This window comes from Mobula hypostoma, chromosome 12 (genome assembly GCF_963921235.1).
Source record: "Mobula hypostoma chromosome 12, sMobHyp1.1, whole genome shotgun sequence".
NCBI lineage: Eukaryota > Metazoa > Chordata > Chondrichthyes > Myliobatiformes > Myliobatidae > Mobula > Mobula hypostoma.
This window is the reverse complement of record NC_086108.1, coordinates 63237291-63262489: the sequence shown is the minus strand read 5'-3', so window position 1 is coordinate 63262489 and position 25199 is coordinate 63237291. Positions and strand designations below refer to the sequence as shown.

The following is a 25199-nucleotide window of genomic DNA, read 5'->3' as shown; positions in this document are numbered from 1 at the left end:
CTGCCAGCTGGCAAAAGGCACCGAAGTATTCGGGCTCTCACGACCAGACAATGTAACAGTTTCTTCCCCCAAGACATTAGACTCCTCAATACCCAGAGCCTGGACTGACACCAACCTACTGCCCTCTACTGTGCATATTGTTTATTATTTATTGTAATGCCAGCACTGTTTTGTGCACTTTATACAGTCCTAGGTAGGTCTGTAGTCTAGTGTAGTTTTATGTAGTTCAGTGCAGTGTTTGTAATAGTCATGTAGCACCATGATCCTGAAAAACGTTGTCTCATTTTTACTGTGTACTGTACCAGCAGTTATGGTTGAAATGACAATAAAAAGTGACTTGACTTGACTTCATTAAAATCTTTGACTTAATCCACATTTTCTCACCTGAAGTTGTTTACAATACTTATTTTTGAAGAATTACAATGCACAGATGAGAAATAACTAATTGTAAGTTCTTTACTCCACATTTTACTGCTTCCAGTTTATATGTTCATTGTACAGATTAACAAAAACATGATTTTTTACCTCTTGGATTAATTACACTAATGTCAATTGAGTAGAAGTGCCAAATCTTGATCTGATACAGGACGCTTCTATTAATTTGATTACTAAGCAAGAGTGGCAAACCTGAATAAAGATTAACTAGACTGTTTCTTGTTTTCTTTCAATCAATAGTCATTTTTTTTCATGCTAATCTGCACTTCTGTGCACAGGAAGGAATTTTACAAATCTCAGGTAGGATTTGCTATGGTTAGATGAGTTTCAGTTCGCTGTCTGTATATACTTGTCTGAATAAACAATGATTTTGGTATTTTAACCATTTAACAGCACAGAGTTCATTTGATTCATGTAAACATTTCACATTTTACACTATTTTTGACGTACATTTTATTCTGAAGTACAGGACCCATTCACTACAACAAATAAACAATTTTCTAACTATCTAACAAACTCAAGAGATGCCTTCTCCGTTCCATTTTCCCACACAATTTTTTACGCAGCTGTCCCATTGACAGTTTTATAGAGAAGGGCTTCTGTATAAATTACATTATAAAACATTTCTGTAACTATCATTACAGAGTTAGTAACATGTGAATAGGGTGAACAGACAAAACACAGAAATGTTTTTCACTATTGCGATTAAAAAAATATATAAATTCTGGTCTGCTTGCATTAGGATGCTGACTTTCGTAGTGATTCTCGTAGAAGTAGCTTTATCAAGTTCAAAACCACCTTGATGTTCTGAGGCCCAAATCCATGTGTGATTAAATTATATGGGTGTTCCTGCCACATAAAATTGTTCATGATTGAATCAAGATCTTCAATCACCTTTCTGCAGAAAATTTAAATTAAAAGTTAGTAAGCTTGTAAGTTTTTTATCACCCCTTTTGAGATACATCAATACAATAAATTTACAACAAAATCACTATTTCTCATATGAAAATACAGTGCCTAAAGTAAGTATTCAGCCCCCCACCCCCACACCTGGAAGTTTTCATGTATTATTGTTTTACAACATCAGTGGATTTAATTTGACTTTTTTTTTACACTGATCAACAGAAGAAGACACTTTTGTGTCAATGTGAAGAGAGATCTCTACAAAGTGATCTAATTACAAATATGTAAAACAAAATAATTGATTGCATAAGTATTCAATTTCACCCCCCCCCCCTTAATCTGACACACCAAATCATTACTGGTGCAACCAATTGGTTTTAGAAGTCACATTATTAGTTAACTGGAGAACTGTTCTTGGAGACCTGTGTGCAGTCAAGGTGTTTTAATTGATTGTAATAAGAATACACAGGTATCTGGAAGGTCCAACTGCTGGTGAGTCAACATCTTGGCAAAAACTACACCATGAAGACAAAAGAACACTTCAAGCACTTCCGCAAAAAAGTTATTCAAAAGCACGTCAGGAGATGGATATAAGAAAATAGAAAATTTCCAAGTCACTGAGTATCCCTTGGAGTACAGTTAAGTCAATCATCAAGAAATGGAAAGAATATGGCACACCTGTAAATTTGCCTAGAGCAGGCCATCAAAGGGAGTAGTGAGGGAGACCACCAAGAGACCTATGACAACTCTGGAGGAGTTACAAGTTTCAGTGGCTGGAGAGACTGTGCATAGAACAACAATTGCCCAGGTGCTTTACCAGTTGCAGCTTTATGGGAGAATGGCAAAGAGAAGGCCATTGTTGAAAAAAAGCACACATGAAATCTCAGCTAGACTTTGCCAGTACGCATGTGAGAGACTCTAAAGTCAGCTGGAAGAAGGTTCTATGGACTGATGAAACCAAAATTGAGCTTTCTGGCCATCAGACTAAATACTATGTTTAGAGTAAGCCAAACACGGCACATCATCAGAAACATACCAACCCTACCATGGAGCATATGGCCAGAGGTGATGGTCCATGTGAGTACCAATAACATAGACAGCAGTAGGGATGATATCTTGCATAGGAACTTTAGGGAGACTGTTAGAAAGCTAAACAGCAGGATTTCCAGGTTGTAATCTTTGGATTACTACAAATGTCATGTGCTAGTGAGTTGAGAAATATGTGGAGAGTCAATTAGAGGAGAAAAAAAATACAGGATCTGGTTTTGGAATTGAGAAGGCCAGGTGACATACCCGATAGTGGGATACTGGGTGAAAATTTAGGGGCTCAAGACCACAATTCATTATGTTTTAAGATCGTTGTGAGTATGGATAAAATTGGATCTTGTGGTAATGTACTATATCGGGGGAGAGCAAGTTGTGACAGGACAAAACAGAAGCTAATGAAAGTTGACTGGAGGCAGCTGCTATTCGACAAAGCCACATCTAACACATGGTTGTATCAACACCAACCGATCAAAGTTTAAAGATAATAAAAGTTATTATCAAAGTACAAATATATCAACATATACAACTCTGAGATTCATTTTCTTGTGGGCATACTCAACAAATCTATAGAATAGTAACTATACAGGATCAATGAAAGACCAGCCAACTAGGGTGTTCAACCTGAATGCAGAAGACAACAAACTGCAAATGCAAAAATAAAAAAATAAGCACTAAATATCAAGAACATAAAAGGAAGAGTCCCTGAAAGTGGGTTCATTAAGTGTGGGAACATTTACAAGATGGGACAAGTGCAGTTGAGTGAAGTTATCTTCTTTTGTTCAAGAGCCTAATGGTTGAGGGGTAGTAACTGTTCTTGGACCAAGTAATCAAAGTTCAGGATCAACAAGTTCTAGTAAGGATCAAGGCAGAATGGTAAAGTAGGGGGAAACTTGGATGACTCAAGAGGTTGTAAATTTAATCAGGAAGTAAAAGAAAGCACAAACAGGTTTAGAAAGCTAAGATCAGACTGGGCCTTTGAACAATATAATGATAATAGGAAAGTGCTCAAGCAGGTGATTAGGAAGGCCAAAACGAGCTATGAAATATCCTTATCAAGCAACATCAAGGAGAATTCCAAGGCATCTTATGTTAAGATAAAGAGATTAACTAAAGAGATGGTAGGTCCACTCAAGGATAAAGGAGGGAATTTTTTCTTGACCCAGAGCAAGTGGCTGAGGTACTAAATGAGTATTTGGAGGATGGTAAAGGGGGAAAATGAGGCATGCCAATGTGCTAGATATTTTTGAGATTAAGGAAGAGGTAGTCCTAGGTCTTCTGAACAGCATCAAGTTGGATAAATCCCAAGGGCCTAATAGGATACATCTCATTGTCCCTTTCTTCATATAATTATAAGCCAGTGAGCCTCATATCAGTGATAGTGGAACTATTGGATTTATGCACATTTGGTAAGGCATCATGTGCTTAGGGGCAGTCAACACAGCTTTGTGCAGGGTAGATCATGCCATACAAACAACCACGTTTTTCGAGGACATGACGAAGGAGCTTAATAAGGGTAAGGCATTGGACGTTATCTATGTGGACTTCAATAAGGCATTTATTAAGGTCTCTCGTGATAGGTTGATTCAATCACTTCCAATCCTGTCTGCATATCATATTTCTGCATTCACATATTTTGGTATGACATATCCAAACCACATTCTCTGGAATGTTTCTCTGAAAGATATCATTCCTTCTTAACACACAACTTAGAGCTCCTCATCTTTGGCAATTTCAATGCCATCTCAACAGACGAATGGCTCCTCATCTGATTTGACAGTTTTCATCTTCCCTCAAATCTTCTCTGCAGATAAACATTTCTGATACACATTTATTGCAGATATAATTTTATAAGAGCCCTTATTTCCAAGTTTCCAGTGCCAGAGATTCAGAAGGAAAAACCAGGATCAAAAGTAACAAATCACGAACAGCAAATTCCCATTCACAACAGCATTGTGAAAAGATCTGAGAAACATTCCAATAAAATGTCCTGCTAATGCTAATTAGAAAATATTGAGAAATGCAGGGGAACTAATTGGTCAACATTGTGTAAAATGATATCTTATCTTGCACTGGCAGTCATTATAAGGTAAAGATTTCAAAATGTCAAAAGCACTCAGATATCAATGTTTCAGCAATTAGTTTTGTGAGATATCTGTTATTACGTTCTTTTTGATACATCGGTTAAAGTCCTAGTGCCTATACCACATTCACAATTCATGTGACATTATGTTATTTTGTTCACTTATGCATGCTACTTAACTTATTCTTTTTATGTCCCTGCTGTAAATTGTGATGTTATATTAGGAAAGTATTAGGAAAAGGTCTCCAAATATACAATATAAGGGAAAGAAATAATCGACAACAGAAATATTTATCTTACATTTAAAATAACCAGATATTTAGTCAAACAGACATCCTCATGAAAAAAGTTATTTTAATTGTCAAGGACTAATTGATTTAAATAATTATAATGATCATAAAAACTAATTGATTTAGAATATTCAATATTTCTTGCAACTGCCTTATGCAAGATGAAGGTAAAGAAAATAAATATGACAGAATATAAATATACTGATGCAAACTGTGCTTTAAAACTAAAACTTATGAAAAATGTAGTTCGATTCTTGTTTTACTTTGGCATTATGTTTAGAAAAAAACTAAAAATAGTTACAGGCAGATAGAAACCAATTGCAAATAACTAATTTATGATGGAGAATGATTGAATCCATGCCTTCGTTAAAATTAATCCAAACTGAATGACATCAGTGTTTATTCTCAATGTATATATTAAAAATTAGGTGACAGATTATAAAGATAAAGGCATACAGTGGCATGCAAAAGTTTGGACACCCCTGGTCAAAATTTCTGTTGCTGTGAATAGCTAAGCGAGTAAAAGATGAACTGATTTCCAAAAGGCATAAAGTTAAAGATGACACATTTCTTTAATATTTTAAGCAAGATTACTTTTTTGTTTCCATCTTTTACAGTTTCAAAATAACAAAAAAGGAAAAGGGCCCAAAGCAACAGTTTGGGCACCCTGCATGGTCAATACTTAGTAACACCCCCCTTGGCAAATATCACAGCTTGTAAACACTTTCTGTAGCCAACTAAGAGTCTTTCAATTCTTGTTTGGGGGATGTTCACTCATTCTTCCTTGCAAAAGGCTTCTAGTTCTGTGAGATTCTTGGGCCATCTTGTATACACTGCTCTTTTGAGGTCTATCCACAGATTATTGATGACGTTTAGGTCGGGGGAGTGTGAGAGCCATGGCAAAACCTTCAGCTTGCGCCTCTTGAGGTAGTCCATTGTGGATTTTGAGGTGTGTTTAGGATTATTATCCTGTTGTAGAAGCATCATCCTTTCATCTTCAGCTTTTTTTTTACCAACGGTGTGATGTTTGCTTCCAGAATTTGCTGGTATTTAATTGAATTCATTCTTCCCTCTACCAGTGAAATGTTCCCCGTGCCACTGGCTGCAACGCAAGCCCAAAGCATGATCGATCCACCCCCATGCTTAACAGTTGGAGAGGTGTTCTTATCATGAAATTCTGCACCCTTTTTTCTCCAGACATACCTTTGCTCACTGCGGCCTAAAAGTTCTATTTTAACTTCATCAGTCCACAGGACTTGTTTCCAAAATGCATCAGGCTTGTTTAGATGTTCCTTTGCAAACTTCTGACGCTGAAGTTTGTGGTGAGGATGCAGGGAAGGTTTCCTTCTGATGACTCTTCCATGAAGGTCATATTTGTGCAGGTGTCGCTGCACAGTAGAACAGTGCACCACCACTGCAGAGTCTGCTAAATCTTCCTGAAGGTCTTTTACACTCAAACGGGGGTTTTGATTTCCCGTTCTAGCAATCCTATGAGCAGTTCTCTCGGAAAGTTTTCTTGGTCTTCCAAACCTCAACTTGACCTCCACCGTTCCTGTTAACTGCCATTTCTTAATGACATTACCAACTGAGGAAACGGCTAGCTGAAAACGCTTTGCTATCTTCTTATAGCTTACTCCTGCTTTGTGGGCATCATTTATTTTAATTTTCAGAGCGCTAGGCAGCTGTTTAAAGGAGCCCATGGCTGCTGATCGTTGGGACAAGGTTTGAGGAGTCAGGGTATTTATAAAGCTTTGCAATTTGCATCACCTGGCCTTTCCTAACGATGACTGCGAACAAGCCATAGCCCTAACCAGCTATTTAAGGTCTGAGACCTTGCTAAAAGTTATCTGAGAGCTCAAATCTCTTGGGGTGCCCAAACTTTTGCATGCTGCCCCTTTCCTTTTTTTCTCCACTCTAAAATTGTACAAAACAAAAATAATACACTCATCTGGCTTAAAATGTTGAAAAGAATGTTTCATCTTTAACTTTATGACTTTTGGAGATCAGTTCATCTTCTACTCATTTAACTATTCACAGTAACAGAAATTTTGACCAGGGTGCCCCAACTTTTGCATGCCACTGTATATCTGCAGAATACAACATTTTATTTAAAAAAAGCTATGAATGCTCAGTAAGGGAGAAGTGGTATTTTTTTTTCCATTTTGAATACCCAACATGTTGGCATTAGGGAATAGGGTCAGATGATAAGATTAAAGGTAAAATGTTCTTCACTCACCCCCATACGTATTAGTTTTATTTTTCAACTCCCCACACAAGCCATCCTTAAAAACAGTGAAGGGAAGATTGCAAATATTGTGATACAAGTCTCAAGTTTGTCTTAGATTTTCTCTGGTATTGCAGTACTGGTCACTCCTGCAAAGGCCCAAACAAAAGCTACCATTCAGACACAACTGAACAAATCACATCTTATTTAATGTGAGTGGCTGTTCTTTCCCAGTCAAACTACCTATGAAATAATCCCAATATTGTTAGGGATGATATTGAAACATATAGTATACTGATGCTCTGTTGATTAGAGACAGATCACCATCTGTCATCCCAAGATCCCGTTTCTTTAAATATGGCCCATGATAAGTTGACTGCAAGATGCCAGTACCTTGTATTTTGCAGGGCCATTTGCAGTGTGAAGTACATCTCAATGAAGTCAGCTACTCAGATGTACTCAGAGAGAGCCTGGACTACCAGCACAGCCTCACCCTTAACTCACTACCTGTCAAAGGTGTCATGTTTGAATATATTTGACATTGATATTGACGATGTTTAAGATTTGGGACCTGACATAAAATAAATACAAAATTAAAGCAATAGAAATACATTTAAATTAACTAGAAATAACTCCTTTTTTCATAAAGCCAATTTCTCACATTCATATGATTTGGGCTGTTGTACTCGAGGCAGTTTAACAACAGATTTACAGATTTGGCTTCTGGAAGGTTACACTGCTGTACTGGACTCCATTAAGAACAACAGAGAGGCAGACTATGTCAGTGGTTACAAGGTGAAAGATGCCAAGATAAACTCAGATATTTGCTGGAAACATGGAGAAACGTGGGCAAATCTGAGCCTTATAGTGGTACCTTTGATTTGGAAGATTTAACACATGATTTCTGAAAGTGATGTTAATATTTTCCTTCTCTGCACTCTATTTGAATATTGATTATTATTGTTTTAATGTGAGTAAAAATCCAGTTAATAAAATCAATGCCCAATAGATGGAATCCAGAAAATTACAGACAATCTAAAAATGATGAAAATGTTTTGCTTTAAACATTTTCTAGTTATTGGAGAGGATTTCATTTTTAGGCAGAACATTTCAATTGGAGTCCGCTATGTAGAAGCTGATGGCAAGTTTTGCAGGATGTAACTCAAAGTTTAGCTTAATACTTCCAAGTTCTGATGTCCTTATTTATAATCTTAGCATCACATTTGCTCCATCCCATAACCTTTACTTAATTGTTTGAATACTGATGATAATTTCTCCTCCAAAATACCACATATATTAAGTATTCAAATCTTTTTTCATTCCAAAACCTTGTACAATGAATTCTGAGAAATCAAAATCCTATGAAAATTAAACTTAACAGAAAAAGGAATGATGAAAACTGTGATGAAGAAAACTGCTGTCGAACATATTCTAAATAAAATTGAGCAAAAAGCCCAACAAGTAGCTACAAGGGGCAGAAATACAAATTTTATGACTGTAAACCCACATAGAACATGATTTACCTAAATTATAAATCAAACAACTACTAGTTCAATTCTACATCTTTAAAGTTTGTACGATCTCCCATAATAGTTCTCGAAATGCTGAATAATCAAGGGTATAAATCTTATGGTTAACTTTACACAACCTATCAGATAAGCAATTTCTTCCTGTAAGATGTCATATGTAATAAAACAGATCTTTAGAACATTTCAATCATTGCATTTAATTCCATTTTTCATGCCTGGATTTATGCCATGACTTCAACTGGTGGGACAAAATGGTTCAGAATTTGGACACTATGGAGCAGCAATTAATGGAAACATTTAAGATGGAAGTCTCTTGTCAGAACGGAAGAAGGGATTAGAAAATTCTACTCTCAGCCACTTCTATTACAAGGGAATTAACTACTGTACATCTTTTAAACTTACCTTCTTAAGGAATACAAATGTCAGTTAAGCTTGGGATTCAAACTCAGGTCCTCCGGATGGATCCAACATATAATTCTTATTAGCTAATTAACTTCAGTTGCTCTCAATTAAATACAGATTACCCACTTGCCTTGCTGCATATATTTCTGATGCTGCAGCTTTTTCTGCCATCATGCTGGCACATTCATCAACAGGAAAGTAGCCAAGGTTCAGCTGATGAAAGTTTTCTGTCAGTGTTTTTGCCTCTCCCTCACAGAGTCGAGTAAAAGATGTATGAAGGGTTCGGTCATAACCAGTTACAGGAAGATCCAGAAGTTGGCGGATATCAAAGCGGTTATCCCTTCTTAACCTCAGATAGCTTTTAATGACTGTTTTGGACATTTTTTCAGGGGGAATAATGCGCCTTCTAATTTCTCCCTTAGTCACAGGATATTTAACTTTCCTCTTTTTATCATCCGCTGAGGGGAGCAAAGCAGGCACATGGGCAACAACAATTTGTTCTGAAACATAAAGAAAGCATTATTATAGATTTACTATTATTACAAGAATTTGATGCATCTTGTACCATGACAATACAAAGGGTGCAATGAAGATAGCAACATTGTCAATTTTTACCAATATTATGTTTTTGTTACACACACAAATTGCTGGAGGAACTCAGCAGGTCAGGCAGCATCTATAGAGAGGCATAAATAGCCGATGTTTCGAGACCTTTCATTGGGATCCCATGAGTTTCTCCAGCATTTTGTACGTCTTACTCTGAATTTCCAGCATCTGCAGAATTTCTTTCATCTACGCTTTTGTTTCTCCTTCACCATTTCATAGTTGAGACTTTGGAGGAAGTATTTCAGGCCCTCTATTTAGGGTAAATATTAACAATGAGTGGATAGTCATTCAATGAGCTTTATGCTTATCATCTCTTTTAGAAAATTATCAATGCCTTATTGTAATGAGTGATGTAAGAACCAAGAGAGTTTTCTTATGGTTTGAACATACTGTTTGTAGTGGTTACTTGAAAACAAACCAAAGCCGCTGAGGGACTAAGTTAAGGTACTTGAAAACGTATTACGTGCTTCCAAATAATGAATATCCAAACCAAAAAAGGTATATTCGATCCCTTATTATGAAATCAGCAAAGGTGAATGACCTTGTAGCGATTTTAAAACTAAATTAGCTATGTAGTGGTCTAATAGCAATAATAGTGTAACTACATGTTCTAATAGCATTCCAATTGGAGATCCAGTTAGCAAAATAACGAATTATAGGCCTGTCCAGACACCTGGTCTTGGTCTTGATGCACAGCTGCCACACAAATCCTCTTCCGTCTGGAAAGATTTGGATGACTCTTCCCACATTCCATGAGTTTTGAGGCACTGTGTCATCAAATGTAAGCACAATGTCTCCCAGGAGGAAATTAAGTTTCACATCTGACCATTTCTTACATTCCCATAACTGTAGGAAACACTCTTTGCCTCACCATTTTCAAAGCAAGTTTCGCAAGTACTGGACCTGCTTCCATCTACAATGAGCATAAACCTCTTCCTCTTGAACCCTCCTGGTAGTAAGGATGGTGAGGTCTTCAGAAGCAACAGCTGGTTGGGAATTAGTGCTTCCAAATCATTGGGATCAAAGGATGCATCAGTAATTGGACAACCATTGATAATAGCCTCTACTTCACAAAGGACTGTATGGAAACCATCTTTGTCAAGATTCTGTATGTTCGTGGTGGAATTGAGGACCTTTTGCACATACTTGATCAATCTCTCACATGTTCTCCAAGGTATGAACCAGCCAGGGAGTTAAAAATCCACTTAATTCCTTTTTGAAGATAAAAAATCACTGAATCGTGAATGATTCCACTTCTCAATGGCTTCTCGCAACTCACGTTCAGCTCCAACAAAGTTTGTTGCATTATCAGAGTGCAGTTCACGAACCTGTCCTCCTCATGCTATAAAGTGTTGAAGTGCATTAGCAAAGGAATCTATGTTTAAAGAAGATGCCACTTCAATGTGAACAGTTTGTGTAGCCATGCATATAAATATGACCCCACACCTCTTCACTGTACTCTTTCTGATGTTCACCTCAAAGGGTCCAAAGTAGTCCACTCCTACACATGTAAACGGAGGTTTATCTGATGAGACCCTATCCAGAGGCAGACCTGCCACGTGCTGGCATCCTGGAGCTGCATGCAACTGTTGACAAACAACATTCATAGACAGGATTCTTTTTATGGCTCTACTAGCACACTAGAAATCCAGTATTTTTAATGCAACCTGGATGACGTGGTTTTGGATGACATGCGGTTTTGGCTACCATGTCCCACTTGATGTACATGCCTCAGAATGAAGTCTGAGACATAAAAGATCCTTTGCCAGTTTAACAGGATGTTTAGACTCTTCAGGTACAGCTGCACTACTAAGCCATTCACCAACTCTCAAGACACCATCCTCAAGTACTGAATTGACCTTGAAATATGGCTGTTGCTTCTCATACGTTCTCCCCTTTGAAAACTTGGCAAAACTCAGTGATCTCCATTTTAGCCTTTCTGAGCTCCTCCACTCAGACAACCTCAACTGATCTGAACTTTGGCATTCTCAATCTTTCTCTCCAAAGAATACTCTTGTTGTTCTTCATCCAAGTCTGACAGAGCAAGGGTAATGTTCACTTGCTTCCTCTTCCTACAAAGAAACAAGAGAAGGTTCCTTACTCGATGAATCTAGGCCACTGTCTTCTTCAAGTGGGCCCAAGATGAGAAGTGTCCACCTCCTTTTCAATCTGCATGGAATTCATTGCAACTCTCCCCTTGACCTCTGGATTATCTAGCAGAAGTTCACACAACAATTGGGATTCACAGGCCATTGCTTTTAGTCTGAAGAAGATACCGAGGCCTGACACTTATTTCTCATTCTTCAGGAGTGCTTTCACCTTCAACTCTCTCAATGCCACATCCGCCAGTTTGCTTAAAATAGTCATAGTCATACCTCATTGATCCCCGGGGAAATTGGTTTTAGTTACAGTTGCACCATAAATAATTAAATAGTAATAAAACCATAAATAGTTAAATAGTAATATGTAAATGTTTACATATGTCCATTGAGATGTTTATGAGACCTTAGGAATTTCTAAAACTACTTTTGCAACGAAGGTTGGAACCTGGAAGTTTCACTCTTGCAACACACACAAAATGCTGGAGGAACTCAACAGGCCAAGCAACACTTATGGAAAAGAGTAAATAAGTCAACGTTTTGGGCCAAGACCCTTCATCAGGACTCATTCTTGGTACACTTCAGCACACAAGCACTATCAGTCCAAAACACTGAGTCCTGAAGCTACATGTGCAACTTCTTCCTCCACAATGTGTCCATATAGCTTGCCATCGTAGCAGCGATGAGCTCCATATGAGGGATGGAAACTGACTTCAACGGAACAACCCTAAATTTTCCCATGATAAAAGCACCATGCACCTGACAGGGCCAGTTGTGCAACAATCGATAGGTCACTGCTCCTTAGCCATCTTTGCTTGCATCTGTGAAGTGGTGCAACTGTGCAGTAGTAACTTCTCCAAAATACAGGGGTTTTGACCATCTAACAACCTTGGGGTCTTCCAGCCAGCTTGTCCACATGTGACCAACAGATGTTGATACAGTGTCATCCCAGCCAAATCCTTTTTTATATGGATCTTGTAGGATATTCTTAGCAGATAACACCATTGGACTTAAAGATTCCTAGAGGATCATAGATGGAAATAGCTGTGGAGAGGATCCCCCTTCTCGTGAGTGGTCTATCTTGGATCGTGATCTTAAACTTGAAAGTATCAGCCTGAATGCACAATTGAACAACCAGTACTCTCCCCACTGAAGGTAAATCTTGATCCAAAACCAAATCCTTCATGTCTTTTGCTGATCCAATTTGTGAGTCAAAAGCCACTTCTAGCACAAATGGATACAAGGTTATGAATGAGAGAGACCACTTCTTGCTCAGAGGACACTACATAAGGCTGTCATCAACATAGAAGCAATACAAAACCTTATCCACCGTCTCACAGCTGAACTATTCTTCATTGTCTTCTGCGCATTTCCTAAGTGAAGTTGGCAGAGTTTGTTCAAGTTGTACCAAAGAGATGTAGCACGATTCTAAAGTCCAACATATCTTGGCTGAGAGGTCATTATCAAGCCACCAAGAAACCTCAGCAGATCTGCATCTTCCACTAGTACTTTAACCTGATTAAACACTGATTTTTTTCTCAATCTGGTTATGACTAAAATCAGTAAGCACGTAAGATCTGGTCCCTGTAAAAGCTGAGCATTAAGTGATATTCCCTGAACAATTGCTCCACAGTCAACCCGAAGTTTACCATTTCTGGGGTGATAAACACCACAATGAAAAATATGCCAGACTTTCCCATCACAGTCATCCAATATCCCCTGCCGGCACTTTTTTGGCATAACCTTTGGAGATGACAGCCTTCATGAAAGCTGTGAGGTCAGAGTGAAATGACAAATCATTCTTAAAACTCGTTCTTAGGTTTACAGCACACAGTTCAAGAACCTTCCTATTATTTGGCATATTAACCTCTTTCCTTCTCAAAGATAAACTAATCTGGTAGTGGGCATCCATCAAATCTGCAAAATTCATAACCAGCTCCATGAACTTGTGATCTTCTCTTGATAAACCAAGTTGTTCACCCTGACTGTATTCAGGGAAGTCTGCCTTGAACTGCCGCTACCGAAACCAAAAGTTCAAAACTGAGATCCCGTTAACTGTCAGCTTTGACTGTGCACAGTCTCTTCCATCACCATTCTCTCCTTTCAGTGGTCAATTCATTCTCAACTCAACATTGTTCTAATTGCATTGGGTCCTTCATTAACATTGTGAATCACTTGCAATGGCTCTAATACTTTAGGCACATTTGTCCCTCTCAGCAGTTCAATTTCTGAATGAGTCTCTGGCAAATAGACATGTTCCAGATGAGACCATTCCTGGAGATCCCCTTGATATGGAATGATCCCTCCATGGACAGGCACACTTCCCTGTGTACAGATGTTAGGCAATTCACAACAGTTTTCACCATTTAAGCCAGCCACTTCCAATCCTGAAACAATGTAACCACTCACGACATAAGAGAATGCATGTCCTGGTTCCTGTGAGGTTGAGTTTGTTCATGAGGCTCTTTGTGCAGAAGACTGCTGTGCTTCCTTGATCTAGGAAAGTATAAGTAACCACTGTCTTGTTACCCTTCTTAGACTTCACTTGTACTGGAACTACAGGAAGTTTACAATCATGATCACCAGCTTCTGTGAGGCCATTAGATACCATAACTAGAGATAAGGTTCTTGGGAAACTGAAAGGTCTGAAGGTACATAAGTCACTTGGACTAGATGTTGTACACCCCAGAGTTCTGAAAGAGATAACTAAAGGGACCATGGAGGTATTAGTAATGATCTTTCAAGAATCACTAGACTCTGGAACAGTTATGGAAGACTGGAAAATTGCAAATGTCACTCCAATCTTCAAGAAGGGAGGGAGGCAGAAGAAAGGAAACTATAGACCAGTTAGTCTGATCTCACTGGTTGGGAAAATGTTGGGAGTTGATTATTAAGGATGAGGTCTCAGGGTACTTGGAGGCACATGATAAAATAGGCCATAATGTCCTCAAGGGAAATTTCTGCCTGACAAATATTATGGAATTATTTGAAGAAGTAACAAGCAGAATAGACAAAGGAGAATCGGTTCATGTTGTTTACTGGATTTTCAGAAGACCTTTAACAAGGTGCCACACATGAGGCTGCTTAGCAAGCTACGAGCCCATGGTATTACAGGAAAGATTCTAGCATGGATAAAGCAGTAGCTGATTGGCAGGAGGCAAACAGTGGGAATACAAAGAGCCTTTTCTGACTGGCTGCCGGTGACTAGTGGTGTTTCAAAGGGTCTGATTCTTTTTACATTATATGTCAATGATTAGGATGATGAATTGATGGCTTTGTTGCAAAGTTTTCAGACGATATGAAGACAGGTGGAGTGGCAGGTAGCTTTGAGGAAATAGTGAGGCTACAGAAGAACTTAAGACAGATTAGGAGAATGGACAAAGAAATGGCAGATGGAATAGAGTGTCAGGAAGTGTATGGTCGTGCATCTTGGTAGAAGAAATGAAACAGTTGACTATTTTATAAATGGAGAGAAAATACAAAAAACTGAGTTGCAAAGACACTTGGGAGTCCTCGTGCAAGGTTTGATTCACTAAAGGTTAATTTGCAGTTTGAGACGCTGGTGAGGAAGATAGATGTGATGTTCGCATTCATTTCAAGAGGACTAGAATATAAAAGCAAGGATGTAATGTTGAGAATTTATAAAGCACTGGCAAGGCCTCACTTGGAGTACTGTTGGCAAGTTTAGGTCCCTTATCCTAGAAAGGATGTGCTGCAACTGGGAAGGGTTCAAAAGAGGTTCACAAAAATAATTCCAGGATTGAATGGCTTCTCATATAAAAAGCATTTGGTGACTCCAGGCCTATATTCCCTGGAATTCAGAAGAATGAGGGATTAGCTCATTGAAACCTATTGAATGGTGAAAGGCCTTGATAGACTGGATGTGGAGAAGATATTTCCTATGGTGGGAGAGTCTAAGACCAGAGGGCACAGCCTCAGAATAGAGGAGTCTCATTTTAGAACAGAGATGAGGAGGAATTTCTTTAGCCAGAGAGTGGTGAATCTGTGGAATTCTTTGCCACAGGCAGCTGTGGAGGGTAAACCTTTATGTATATTTAAGGCAGAGATTGATAAATTTTTGATTGGTCAGGGCATGAAGGGAAATGGGGGGAAGGCAGGAGACTGGGGCCGAGGAAAATAGAATCAGCCGTGATGAAATGGCAGAGCAGACTCGATGAGCCAAATGGCCTAATTCTGCTCCTATATCTTATTCAAGGGCACTAATCACTGCTGTGTCTGATTCTTTAATGGCTTGTTTTGATTCTGAACCCTTTTCATTAGAGTGAATATGAAATATGCTGGGATGCTTGCCACTGCATACCTTGCATAAGAGACACTTCCTACAATCTTTGCTGAAGTGTCCAGTAGGCAAACAACTAAAGCAGACACAATTTTCTTTTAGGAAGGCAATCTTCTCACTATGAGCCCTTTTCTCCAGCAGAGGGCACAAATCCAAAGTATATTTATTCCCAGAGAACAGACAAATCCTTTTGGCTGATGAGACCATTTCCCTTCCATCAGTTCCAGGTTCAGTTATATCTTTACTTCCCATTGTGGCTACAGTAGTAGCAAAGCTGCTTCCTTCAGCCTCAGAATGAAATTGTGACTTCTTATCTTTGTTTATTGCAGGTGATGCAGCATTCTGTATATTTTCAATCAACAGATGTGGAGTAATCTTCACTTGCCTCAACATCAGTGAATGTAATCTTATGGTTGTGCATTTCTTGCAGTTTATAGGCTAATGTCCTCTATTTATCCCTAAGCACATAGGGCAATTTCTTTACGACAACTGATATATTAGTAGGCATGTCCAGTTCGCGCATGTACTGCAATTTTTCCACAGCACTGCAACTGCCTCTAAGAGAAAGACTGTATACCTGAGTAAGTTCCATAACTTCAGATTTGATAGGTACCCAAGAAAAAGCCTCTTGCATGTAGGCGGATGTAATTTACTGTTCATTACTGAAATGTTCTGTAGTAAAACCTTAGCTATTAAGATATCTTTCTTAGGGTCACCATGCTGGCAACTTCTGACAAGTTCTCTACGGTGACCTCTAGTGTATTGTTCAAGGAAATAGAGGTAATCACTATAAACTTCAGTCTTGCCTTCAACACTGTTTTCAAAACCCTCATGAATGCATGATAGAGCAATGGCTCACCATCGAAGATCTAAATCTCTCATTTGGGCAAAGATGAAATGTGTTGCTGTTGTACCAATAAGACTGTTATTTTATTTTGCTTCCTCATATCAATAGTATTATTTTGACCTCTTATCATCTAAAACAAAAGTGTTTCCAAGCTGTAAGTTAACGTCCCCATGAGCACTGAGAGCCTTTGGATATGACATAGATTTAGAGTGCATCATTATTGCAGGATGATAGGAAGCACCCTGAACTATCTCTTAGGAGTCTTGTTCACATTTCCCACACACTTGAGGAACAAATAAATCACCATTGATACTGGGTGTTTTTGTTTTTCTTTGTGCCTTTTCAATATAGGAACTCATACCATCTAACTTGCAGTTGAATAGCGTAACTATGTGTTCTAATAGCATTTTACTTAGCGATCAAGTTAACAAAATAACAAAATTAGCCAAACTAATTAGCATATTTAAGCAGTCACATAATGTTCCAATTAACAGTCAACAAAAATGATCATTTCCTGTGACTTACTCACTCTCCACTAAACAACTAACAAAATGAGAATACGCAACTGTACTCATGTGCTTTTAACACACCCCAACCCACGTGACAGATTACCATAATAAACGCGTCACAAACTACAACAAAGACAAAGAAAAGAGATCCATTTCCCCAATGGGCAGAAAGTAGATACGTGGCTCCTACACTGTCATGATTATGGGACTCGGGCAGAGGAATAATACTGAGGACAAGTGTAATCATTTTCAATGCCGTACTAAATAATTAAGTAGGGTTGAGAGGATGTGTGGCCTACTACTGCTCCTATTTTCATGGACTGATCAAAATTTACTGTATGTCATGCAGACTATTCAGCCCACTGTACGTATGCCAGTCAAAAAGCAGCTACCCATCCCTCTCATGTTACAATCCATGGTCCTTAGAGTCAAGTACGGGTGCTTAATTCCACCTCTATACTAGATTGGTCAGGTCTTAACTGCACCAGCTACACTTCTGTATATTTGTTTCTCAGCTTCAAAACTTAATTATATCACTATCATTTCGCAGCGACCCTATTTCTGGATAGGTATTAACATGTATCTTTTGGCTTGTTTCAGTAGAAAATCATGCTTTCCTTCTTAATTCCTTTGTACAGCTGATTTAAATAACAATCAGAAATAGGCCATGGATGTAGAAACATGGGGAAGGAAGAGAACAGATCATCAGATCTACTTTCACTGGGAATATACGGGAAGCTCTATGACCACACAGAGACATTAATTTAAACAGTTGCCCTTAACAATGAATTTCAGTATGGCAACAATGGTTATATTTGGTCTGAATACACCACTTACAATATGATATGCCTTTAAGGCAAAAATTCTAATAGGAAAAGTGATGCAACCATAGCTTTAAAGATAAAAATAAAAACCACCAAGTCTACAAGTTAGGAAAATTTCAGAATTCAGTGAAGTCAGACCCAGGCATTGATAAGCAATGGGAAAATAGAATGCAAAGGCAGACCAATGATAAACATAAACACAGACTGTAAAAGTTGCATTAAATCTACAAGAAGGAAAATTATCTTACATTTCAGTGGACCCTTTATACAGAAGCAATAGAAATTGTGCTGAGTAATGATAAAATGGAAGAGGTTAAACAAATATTTGTCTTCAAGAAAGATACAGAAAAATCATCCCAGAAACAATGGAAAAACACAGTGAATGAGGAACTCAAACAAATTAGCATGAGTAAAACAAAACAGCAATGGAAAAATTACTGGGACAAAGTTAAAATTAAAAAATGTATTTACACATTACTAAATTCTGCAAACAACTTATTTAAAGAAATATGTTAAAGAACATTTTATTTGAAGTAACAATTTCACAGTTTGCAATTTTAGTTTCTTTTCAGGGTTATAACAAAAAATATCCTGATGAAGGGTCTCCACCCAAAACTTTGTTTACGTCTCTCCATAGATGCTGCCTGACTTGTTAAGTTCCTCCAGCATTTTATGTGTGTTGTCAAGGTTTAGAAACGTAGAAACATAGTTTCTAGCATTTGCAAAATATTTTGTGTTTAAAATGTACATTTGGAATTTTCTAACTTGGTTAATACAGGAATTTCAATTGAAGTAAACTGTACCTTCATCCATTGCTGTAGCATTAAGTAGATTACAAGATGGATATGGATTCGTGATCATTAATTCTGGTCCTGAATCTGAAACTTAAAAGTTGATTAACATGAAGGAAAAGGATTCAGATAGTTTACATGTGAAAATATATTGTCTGATTAACTTAAAACTAAATTAAATTCAAAGCTTCTTAATTAGAAGATGAGCAAAGCAGAGCTGCAAATTCTGCACTAGGGTTTTTATAATGCAAATGCATCTGGAGCTGAGGAAAACTGTTCTTTTTTTTCAGTAAAGTAAAACACTGATAATCCACAACCCTTGGAACTTTGGTGGCGTTGGACTGGCAGGTTTTCCAGACTGTTATACATTACTGCGATCAATACCCAAACATTTTTTTTAAAGTTGTTGTACAATACAGTAGTATAATAGATTTTTCAGTGAATCACATGAGTTTAAAGACAGCGTGGAAAGAGGCTATGTTGAGAATAACACCCTCTTTTACGGATCGCGCTTTTCAAACTTGGAAGACTAAGGGTATTTTACGGTTTTTGGATTTATTTTTAGATGGTTCCCTTATGTCTTTTGAACAATTATCTAATAAATATAACTTATCAAGAATACATTTTTTTAGATATTTACAAGTTAGAAATTTCCTAAGCACTATACTTTCTTCCTTTCCAATGCTTCCTCCTATATATATTTTAGATTCGATAATTAACCTTAATCCATGTCAGAAAGGTGCATCGGCTATGATTTATAATATTATTATGAAACTTAGGAAAGCTCCATTTGATAAGATTAGGGTAGATTGGGAACAGGAATTGGGGCTTACCATTTCTGTGGATGATTGGGGGCAGATTTTACAATTAGTTAATACTTCCTCTATTTGTGCTAAACATTCCCTAATTCAATTTAAAGTGGTTCATAGAGCACATATGTCCAAAGATAAGTTAGCGCGTTTTTACTCGCATATTAATCCTTTCTGTGATAGATGTTCGGGGCAGATAGCCTCTTTAACTCATATGTTTTGGTCTTGCCCTACTTTGGAAACTTTTTGGAGAGATATTTTCAATATTATTTCTAAGGTATTAAATATAGATATCTCTCCTCACCCTATTACTGCTATCTTTGGACTACCTAAAATTTCTAGTAATCTTTCCCCTTCAGCCCGTAGAATGATTGCATTTCTTACTTTAATGGCGAAAAGATGTATTTTACAACATTGGAAAGAGCTTAATGCTCCAACTACCTTTTTTTGGTTTTCTCAGACGATTTTATGTTTGAATCTGGAGAAAATTAGAAGTAACCTTTATGATTCTTCATTTAAATTTGAACAGATTTGGGGACCTTTTATTCGATATTTTCATTTAATGTAATATTTACCCTTCTTGTTTTTTTTTCACTGTTTTAATGGAGGTCGGGATTGAGGACGTGATTTTAAGTTTAACTCTGTTTGGTTTCAAGTTAGCCCATTGCTTTGCTTTGCTTTTAGTTAGTTGCACGGTGGGTTTTTTTTGGGGGGTTTTTTTTTCTTTTTTTTCCATTGATATATATAAAATCTAGTATACTATTATGTTATCTTGGTTTCTTATGCTTAAATTACATTGTTTGTAGTATTTTCTTTTTGGTATTGTTATCTTTTGGAATTTTATTATACTTTAACATTGTATTAATGTTTATATGGCTTACCTTTTTTGTATACTTACTCAATAAAAAGATTTAAAAAGAAAGAAAGAGAATAACAGGAAAGTGGGAACAGCCTTGTTGAGCCTAAATGATCTAGGAGAACTTTGTCCTGGTGAGTTTAAAAGCATGGAGATGAGATTGCTAGTTCGTTTATGGAGAGCATGGCAACAAGTCCTAATGAATGACAAGTATTGGAAACAAGGCACTGGGGAAGTTAAAGGAAAGGTGGACTGGGTTAGGCCACTGGGATTTCTGAACAGATGGATACACCATTAACAATTATTTTATTCTAGTAGTGGCAATGTTCAGTTTATTATGAATAGAAAAATGTTTCTAAGGAATTGTTCATAAATAATAAACCGAGGAATAACAAAACGAGATTCTGTTGCCAATTGAACAGTATAGGTACAACACTCTCAGAATAAAATAAGAATTCCGGGGAAAAGGTACGATGATTTATGAAGACAACCCCAATTTACTTTATATTTTTACTATTGCTATAATTTCTCTAACCATAGGACAAACTGATAGTGAAGAACTCATTTGTCTGCTGATAGCATTAGATAGCCATCAGTGTAGAAACACATCTGGGAAATTGCTCTAACACATCCTGTGTAAACAAGTACACAATCAATCTGCAAAACATCTGCCCAAATATACAGTTACACTTCTCTCTGCGTATTTAGCAGACTTCATAGAAAGAATACCATGATTACGTCCCATTTGTCCAATTCTCAGAGCAATAATCATAACTACAATATCCTCTGAAGAACAACTTGAATTGCATCAGTCAAATGCCAGAGTTCCAAGGTAAAAAGCATGTTCCTAACTGTGTATTTGAAAATTTCTACAAAGCCTTAGTTTGTGAACTAAGCTCCATCAAGAAAACCATTTTGCTCCCAACGCAGAGTCATAGACTTTTAACATTATTCTTAACCGCTGAACTTTACAGATCCATTGTCCAAAGTACATTTATTACCACAATAAGTAAATGCTTTGTCAAGGCAGTCAAGATGGCACCTAAATACAACTCTCCTTCTGTCAACATCTTCTGGATAGATATGAAACCATTTTTTTTTTCATTTCTTTTGTAACTTTTACATTTGTTTCTCATCTTGAATGTGATTATGGAACTGCTGGAGCCTGTGTTTTATTGTTTGGAGATCATTTGGGTGCTTCAGTGCTCTGCTTTCTCTGAGAGGATTCTGGAAGGCAGAGGAAGTGTGAAGAAGGCTGGTGTGCATGCCAATGTTTGACTCTATTTTCTGATATTAGCTTCCATTATTTGCCGAGTAAAGTGACAAAGGAGTTTGAAATATCAAAGCGAGTGTGTAAGTTTAGAAATCGTTTGGGTGTTCCAGCACTCTTGAGAGGATTCCGGGAGGCAGAGACAGCGTGGGGAACCCCATGGTGGGCAGGTTGCAGGATGAGGCACAAGCCAATTAAAGCTCCCATTGTTTGCTGATTAAAGCAACGAGGGAGATTGAAACATTGGAGTGAGTGTGGAAGGGTGAGCGCCCGCTGCCTGTCTTTTGATCGCTTGGTACTAGAGAGGGAAATGTCTGCCACTGGGCTTGGAGAATTTTCCCTGGGTTTTCCTGCATTTTAGATTTGGATTTTGGACTTCTTTGTTTCAGCCTTATGGTTTTTATATTGTTTTTTCTTGCCCGATCTCATTTTTTTTTGTGTGGGAAGAGGGATTTCGGGGTCGATGTGCTTGATCTGTTTTGTTCATTTTTGTTTGTGTGAGAGGAGGGATTTGGGCAATGATGATCACGCTGACCTACTTTTCTTCCTTGGTTTCATGGCTACCCAGAGAATTCAAGAATATATACACACACACACACACACACAAACACACACACACACACACACACACACACACACATATACACACATGAAAAAAACTGTCCAACACCCAATGTGCAAAGAGCAACAAAAATCATGCCCATAAGAAAATAAAATAACCCATAAAAAGACCATTGAACACCCAACGTGCAATGGAAAAAAATCATGCAAACAGTAACTGCAAGCAAATAGCGTTGCTGAACTGAAGTCTGCAAAGAGAGTCCCAGACCCGTAGTTCAATGCAGACCAAGTAGACATCATGGAGTAGTGATCCTAATCGGCACATCACTTGCCTCGGGCCCCAACACACTGACCTTTTCAATCTGGCCTGGCGCTGAACTCTCCTTCTGAAAATCAGACTCTGCCGCTTCAAGCAGCCAATCTGAACTGGCTCACTCCTCACCACCCTGACCTTTTCAATCTGTCCCAGTGCTGAAATCTCCATCCGAACAATATCCTATACTCTTGTACTATAATTACAACAAAAAAACTGACCAAAATATTCCCCTCCTGCTTGACCCTTTCATCCCGGTACACTTAATCTACAGTACTGTGCAGAAGTCTAGAGTACCTAGATTTTTAATATAGAGTACTTATATTTTTTAACAATACTTAGTTTAAACTGTTTATTTTGTCTTCTGCATTAGTACGAAGGAGAAACAAGCTAATTTCAGATATCTAAACACTCATGTTCCAAAAAAACTAAACGTTACAGAGCAATTTTTGTACTTTGTAAAGAAAGTAACAAATTAAGTAATACACCATTCCTCAAATAAAAAGTTGATTACTTTATAGGTATATAAAGTATGTGCATAAGACGATTAAAGGCATTGATAGCTAGAGCCATTTTCCCAGGGCTGAAATGGATAACACAAGGGGGCAGAGTTTTATGGTGCTTGGAGGTAGGTACAAGGGGGATATAAGTTTTTCCACACAGAGTGGTAGGTGCGTGGAATGCACTGCCAGTGAAAGTGGCAGAGATGGATACAATAGGGTCTTTCAAGAGACTCTAAGATAAGTACATGGAGCTTAGAAAAATAGAGAGCTATGTAGCAGGGAAATTCTAGGCAGCTCCTGGAATAGGTTACATGGTCAGTACAACATTATGGATAGAAGGGCCTGTAATGTGCTATAGATTTTTCTTTGTTTTTATATAGCCCAGAGCATGATTAAACGTTGATAACAAACAGATGCTAATGATCAACAACACGAGTTGAATGAACTAAACTGGGTGATGGACAACCAAACTAAAAGATGAGAGTGTGTCAGATGTGACAGTTTAATTTTCAAATCATTAATTCTTACACTATGGCAAGAGTAAGCATAGCAACAAGAAACAAGGTGGTCATCCTGCATCAGTAAGGTCTCTCCCAAGCTTGAAATTTTGCGGCCAACAGGAGTTTCAAAATGTGCTCTCCAAGCTCTTCTGAAGAAGCACAAAGAAATGGACCAGGTAAAGAACCAGAAACACAGTGGTCAGCCATGGAAACTAAGTGCAGCAGACGAGGGATACAGCAAACTGATGTCCCTTCTAAATCAGAAGAAGTCCAGCACTGCTATCAGCTCTGAACCACTGGAACCCAAGCACACCCCTCTACAGTATGGTAAGGTCTTGTCAGAAGTGGTCTTCATGGAAGAGTTGCTGCCAAAAAGCCAATCCTCCTAAATGGAAGCAAAGCCAAGAAACTCACCTATGTACAAAAACACAAGGACTGGGGTGATGAAAAATGGCAACAAGTGCTCTGTACTGATGAGTCAAATTTTTTAAATTTTTGGCTTAAAACAGATTTGGTCTGTCCATGAAAGAGCTGGAGAACACTACATGGATGAATGTCTGCAGACAATGAACAAGAACATTGAAGGTTCCCTGCAGGATTGGGGCTGTTTTTCTGAAAATGGAGTTTGTGATCTGGCCAGAATTAATAGAATCCTTACACTGAGAGGTACCAGCAGATTCTCATTCTTCACACAATGCCATCAGCAAGGCATCTAATTGGTCTCAGCTTCATTCTGCAGTAAGAGAATGATCCCACACACATGGCGAAGGTCATAAAGAACTACCATCAGTGAAAAGGAGAACAGAGAGTCCTGATCTCAACATCATTAAGGCTGTCTGGGATTACCTAGAGAGAAAGAAGCAAGTGAGACAACCATAGTTTGCAGAAGAACTGTGGCAAGTTCTCCAAGATGGTTGGAACAACCTAGCAGTCGATTGTCTTATAGAACTACATGACAGTATACCCAAGGGAACTTATGCAGTTTTAAAGACAAACTAGATAACGGGGTGACCCGTTGGGGCACCCTTTGAGAGAAGGGTAGTGCAGTCTGATGTGACCAAAATGAATATTAAATTTTCCTGTATGTTATTGGTATCACTTTGCTTTGGAAACTGAAGTAGAAAACCTCAGTTTATTAAAGAAGAATGACATGTAGCAAAGCAAATATAGCTCCTCAATTAATGAAGGACACTTTTGATGGCATCATTTCTGGTTTATCTGCCACCCTCATGCCTCTAGTTGTCATTCTGGAGGCGATCAGTCCTTTTGTCCCCCATCTCTCCATCTCTTCTGCTGTTTGTTCTTTGTCTCCGATCCTGGAGACGTGAATTTCTCAGCTCCTTTGTCTCTTCCTCTCTCCTCCTTCTGTGCCTGTTTTTGTCATTCTGGAGACGTGCAGCCCTTTCATCCCCCATCTCTTCAGCTATTCTGTTGTTTCTTGTTTGTCTCTGATCCTGGAGACGTGCATGCCTCTCCTCCTCTGTCTCTTCTTCTCTCATCT

General features: G+C 38.1%; 1 protein-coding gene across 4 annotated transcripts in view; it reads right to left on the bottom strand.

The window, feature by feature from the left end:
• Nucleotides 1-285: 285 nt before the first annotated feature.
• Nucleotides 286-25199, bottom strand: part of LOC134355183 (uncharacterized) — a 77027-nt gene continuing 52113 nt past the window's right edge. For 3 of the 4 annotated variants that reach the window (XM_063064970.1, XM_063064971.1, XM_063064972.1), the window contains exons 6-8: nt 18899-18979; nt 8911-9410; nt 286-1333 (exon numbers count right to left, since the gene is read on the bottom strand). In XM_063064970.1, coding sequence (XP_062921040.1) covers nt 9004-9410; nt 18899-18979 — 488 coding nt within the window. In that variant the 3' untranslated portion in view covers nt 286-1333; nt 8911-9003. The remainder of the gene's footprint in view (nt 1334-8910; nt 9411-18898; nt 18980-25199) is intronic. The other variant, XM_063064974.1, reaches the window with a different exon arrangement.